At 37.6% G+C, this 5,213-nt stretch overlaps 1 protein-coding gene across 1 annotated transcript; it reads right to left on the reverse strand.

Annotated features, from left to right (window-relative positions):
* Nucleotides 1-1,742: 1,742 nt before the first annotated feature.
* LOC111828958 lies at nucleotides 1,743-4,012 on the reverse strand. The gene is made up of 6 exons (XM_023777560.1): nucleotides 3,859-4,012; nucleotides 3,365-3,460; nucleotides 3,062-3,192; nucleotides 2,861-2,968; nucleotides 2,366-2,602; nucleotides 1,743-2,117 (listed from the first exon to the last, which is right to left on the reverse strand). The coding sequence occupies exons 1-6, from the start codon at nucleotides 4,010-4,012 to the stop codon at nucleotides 1,743-1,745; spliced, it is 1,101 nt and encodes a 366-aa protein (XP_023633328.1).
* Between the last annotated feature and the right edge of the window lie 1,201 nt (nucleotides 4,013-5,213).

Consider the following 5,213-nt stretch of genomic DNA (forward strand, 5'->3'; position numbering starts at 1 on the left):
ACGGAAGAGACTCGAGTTTTGGGATAGTTAATCTTGATGATAATTAATTTCCCCACTCTAACCACACCACAATCTAAGATTGGTGAAGCACTACAAACTATAGAACTTTAAAACGTAGAAAATGCAGACACTCAAAAAAATAGTCCTTTAAAACATGTAACAAACTAAGACGTCCATTAATATAAATAAGAAAGAAGAATAATGTGGTAGTCTTTCAATAACGAGCATGCAATAATAGTAGAGATCATCAGAACCAAACCCTCTGGACTTCTGCAGCGTGTAGCACCATTAACCTGCAAGTTAAAAAATTACAATGAATAAGAGTGGAATAAAATACAAAATTCAGTAAAATTAATGTTAAGGGGTTTGCACAAACCATTGTTATATTGCTATATCACAAGTGGTTCTGTTATGTCTTTCTTGGCCACAACGGCTACACTTATGTCTCTTTGACCCTTGTGATCTTTGTGATGATTTTATTTTGTCTTCAGCTGTTTCATGTCTTCGCTAACTTCGTCTACCTGGATGTCTTCTTGTTTCTGGTGGTTGAACGATTGCATCTTAAACATGTTTTGGGACACGCCAATCTCGTTTGGGAACACCTATTGGGTTAATAGTTTCCTCGTAATGTGATCTCCATGCTGTCGTGGTATAAACATAATCAGTATAAGGATATAGATCCTTGCCTATATCAAAAAGCTGCTTTGATAGCGTGCCTGCAAGGAATATTCCCTATCTCGAACTTCCCACATGAACATGTTCTTTTTTCTAAATCAACAACATACTCTTCACCATTACCTTTGACCTGCAACACATATCTCACTACAAGAAAACCTGCGTTTTGGGACTCTGGAAAACGATACTAAACAGTCGCAAAATGATGTTTTGCGACTGATGCCCGACTCAATAAAACGGTCCCAAAAAACGGTCGCTAAATTTTCCAGTCGCTTAATGGTCGCACATTTGCGACAACATTCCGACTAAATATTATCGTCGTAAATAAACAACGATTTTGTGACTGCTAGAAGTAGTAGCACATTTACGACTAAAATGCAACGTATAATATAAATGACGTTTTTGTGACTGAAAAGATCATCCCGTATTAAAAACGACTTTGAGACTAAACTATAGTCCAATGTTGAGACGTTTTAAAGACTAAAATGGTACTGTCCATTGTATTTTGTGCTTGGGAGTTAAAAATATTTCGTCCCAAATGTGTCCGAGATAATGAGTTTCAGTGACAAGCGAGTCGCAAATAAGTCTTTAAATATTGTGACTACTCTAAGACTCTTGGTTTAGTCTCAACTATATTTCATATTAGTAACCATTATGCGACTAGTTTTGGAGATATTTTCTAGTTTGGTTTAGTAGCAAAATAGTCACAGTTATACGAAACTCTTTTAGTCGCAATTTAGTCTCAAATTTATAATTGTTTCGGTCACAAATTGGTCAGTATTAGGGATTTCTAAACCTGTTAAATATCAAATTTGAAATGCAAGTAATTCCAGAAAACGACTATTAAAAACACTAATCGTACCAAAATATCATCTTAATCATAACAAAAGATCATCCTAATTAAGTTTCCAAATCCATACATTCACCAAATGAGCAAATCAAGTTCATAAGTTGGAAGAAGTGTTAGAAAGAGGGGAATTGGCAGCTGAAGTGGAGGCTGGTGTGGTTCATGATCCTGTGGCTGCAAGTGTGGTTCCAGATCATGTGGCTGCAAGTGTGGTTCCAGATCATGTGGCTGCAGCAGTTGTACCTGGAGGAATGATGGCTGCAGGCGGAGTAGTTGAGTGTCTGGTAGGTGGAAGTGTGGTTGGGTCTGGGTCAGTAGTTGGACATTCCAGGAAAGCTGCCAAGCTAGGATCATTTTGTTTCATGAAGACGAGGAGTTTCTTCAAGCTGCTGATCTCACTTTGATATTGGCGGTGCTCTTCATCACGGCGTGCATTATCAGCGTCGTGTTTAAAAATCTTGCGCCGAAGTTCTTGAAGATCCACAATAGTTGATGTAGAAGAGCTCGCATAATTCTCTTTCCTCTTTCTTTTGTTTAGTGTCTGCACAAGGGATCCAAGGCCAAAATGATTGCCTTTGTCATTTGTTTGAGTATACTAAAACAAAAGATAAACATTCAGTTTCTTAAGGTCACAACCAAAATGAAACAAGAAAAGTAAATATGTATTCACAAATAATCCAGCAAACACAGAATGTTAAGGAAATAAAAAAACAGCAAGTATAATCAAGTGAGATGACCATCGTTTTGAGGATGGATTTTCCCTAATCGGCTGCCTTAGTTATTCTAGATGTGTATATCTACCTCAGCATAATTAAGAGAGATTGAGATGAGTTAATGAATTACCTGAAGAAATATTTCATTCTTTTCATCAACGGTGAGAATTCGATGACTTGATTGCTGAGAGGAATTGTCTGAAATTTGTGGACCATCCTCTTCAAGTTGTGACAGTCTCTCTTCTAGGGTCTTCTCATAAGTCTCTGCAACTTGTTTTGCTTTCTGATCCACAAAAGATCCATACGACCGAGTATGTGTTCTCATAAATACTTCACCAAGTAAAACTGGACGCCCAAGCTCTTCCTCCTACAATGAGATTCAACCATATTACATTCATAGACTGTCAAGGAAGAATATCAGATTATATGCAAAGAGAAGTATTACCATTTCTTACTGAACTTGTAGAAATGATTTCTAAACAGCTAAGTGTTTGTGAACTCCAAGACCGCCACGATCCGAGTTTCTGGACTATGAAGCATTCTCACTCTTCTCAATAGCATCAGGAGTGTTCCAATGAACCCACATGTCTTTCCAGAGGTCACCTAGAATCCATTGTGGTTATACACCACTCTGCTTTGCTTGATTTACAATACCTTTCATTCGTTTCTTGGCAATCTTCTCAAATCCTTCCCTAACAAGCTCATTAATCCCAGAATCCCAATTAAACTTCCTCTTCATACAGACAAAACATTTCAGACAAGTTAGCAATGTGACTGTCATATGCTTAACACTATCCACAATGAAAGCAAACAATCATTTACTTACGGCAAAAGTCCTGTAATATCTCTCTTGAATGTGTTGTGGAGTAACCTTCCAACTGTAGTAAAGCCCATCAAACTTCCTCCTAAAGATTCCAGCAATTGCTCGAGACAGCTTCCCACCGTGTCGGTCAAACCTATTACAATTACTAAGGATTAGTGTATGTAAAGTAGCCACTAATTAACTTTACCAACAACACAGTGCAACAATCGGTTACTTAACTAAGAAACAATGAGCAATAATGAAACGATCTAACCAATAGAGATTAAACTAACAGACAATTACATGAAGAAGGAAAGAGTTAGTCCCAGAGAGTCTCAATGCCTTTGATAGGCTTCTGAGACAGAAGTGGAAGATTTTGTTGGCCTGGAAATGCAAGCAAACGATCTAACATTGCTTCGTAGTCTTCATTTGGATTAGGATTTTGTTGGTGTGGGTTTTCTAATTCATCATTTTCTTCTTCTCCTTCTCCTTCTCCTTCTTCTCCTTCTTCGTCTTCTTCTTCTTCTTCTTCTTCTTCTTCTTCTTCTTCTTCTTCTTCTTCTTCTTCTTCTTCGTTGTTATGTTCTGGGGGTATGTGAGAAGGAGGTTGTTGAACAGGCTAAGGCTGTTGAACAGGCTAACGCTGTTGAACAGGCTAAGGCTGTTGAATAGGCTGAGGCAGTTGAACAGGCGGAGGCTGTTGAATAGGCTGAGGAAGTTGAACAGGCGGAGGCTGCTGTTGAACCACCTGCTGAGGCGGTGGTTGAACCTGAGGCGTATTTGGAGGAGCAACTCGTGGTGGTTGTCTCCTCGGTGAATACAGTGAAGGAAGACGTCGAGAAGTTTGACTGTTAGAATTAGCCGCTGATGAGTGAGAAGAGGCTCCGACACAACTTTGAGTTCCGGTTGGCGGTGCTTGACCATGGAAAGTTTTGACACTACCGTTGGATCTTCCACCGGCGTTCGATATTCCATCGACGCTCGATCTTCCACCGCGACCTCTAGACGATTTGCTCTTATGAGGCATTAAGGATCGACTGAGAAAAGAGAAATCGAAAAGAGAAATCGATTGAGATTTAGGGTTAGAGAGAACAAAAGATTTAGGGCTAGTGGACTGAATCGGTTGCTAATGGACTTAATCGATCCACATACGATCAAATTTGAGAAATCTGAGAGGAGAGAGTTGAGAGGAAAAGATGTTAGGGTTAGATCGAGAAATGAAAATTGAAAAAACTTTCGCGTTTTTTTGATTTGTTATTAACGATATGAGTCGGAAAACGGTCGCAAAGCAGTCACACAATTTTAGTGTTTTAACAATTGGGGGGAATATTAAGCGGCTAAACACTTAGCAAATATTTCGTTTAATTAACTCAAAATTTAGATCTAGACTCAAATAAGTCACAACAAATGTAGCAAATTAGTCGCACACATGTAACAAAGTAGTCGCAAATAGTTTACCTACGGATTTGTGACTACTTAGCCACTCTCGACTTTAGCTAATTCAAAATTTGAGTATTGAGATTTGTTTAAATGGTTAGTAATACGTTTATACTTTGATTTTGTTGAAATTACCGCAGTGTACTAAGTCAGAGTTGCAAACTAAATATTTTTCTAACCACACTTTAAATCATCCCAAATTTAATAAGTGTATTACATGTTTGTTTAGGGTAATGATGAGGAGTTTAGGAAAATCTTTTTAAACAGTTATATAAGCATGATTTTGGCAAGTTATACTAATATATATTCGATAGGCTACCTATTTGAGTGTTTATGAGTGATACATAACAAAAGTATTGATCTAAATCGTGTATAATTCAAGTTTAGTTTTGTGACTAAGACGAGCCCGTCAGAAAACGGTCATAAATTGTGACGCATTTGTAATGTATTTGCGACGCATGTCGTATGCCTTGTTTGCGACGTTTTGCAGACATATTTCCGACAATATTTTATCAAAATTTAGAAAAACTTGTTTAACAAGTTATATTAGCATTATTTTGGCAAGTTCTACTTATATATGTATTGCATACAATATATTTGAGTGTTTATGAGTGATACATAACAATTGTATGTATATAAATCGTGTATAATGCAAGTTTTATTTTGTGACTAAGCACGGACTTTTCAAAACGGTCACAATTTGTGACCTATTTGTAATTTCTTTGCGACGTCTGTCTGT

Source organism: Capsella rubella, unplaced genomic scaffold (genome assembly GCF_000375325.1).
Source record: "Capsella rubella cultivar Monte Gargano unplaced genomic scaffold, Caprub1_0 scaffold_27, whole genome shotgun sequence".
Lineage (NCBI taxonomy): Eukaryota > Viridiplantae > Streptophyta > Magnoliopsida > Brassicales > Brassicaceae > Capsella > Capsella rubella.

Excerpts from the sequence above, each read along its gene's own strand:
- LOC111828958 (XM_023777560.1), bottom strand. The coding sequence starts at position 4,012 with ATGGAATATCGAACGCCGGTGGAAGATCCAACGGTAGTGTCAAAACTT. Across the intron at positions 3,461-3,858 it reads TCTCGACGTCTTCCTTCACT|ACTACGAAGCAATGTTAGAT; the intron begins GTATTCACCGAG and ends ATCCAAATGAAG. Across the intron at positions 2,603-2,860 it reads ATCAAGCAAAGCAGAGTGGT|GAGGAAGAGCTTGGGCGTCC; the intron begins GTATAACCACAA and ends ATCTCATTGTAG.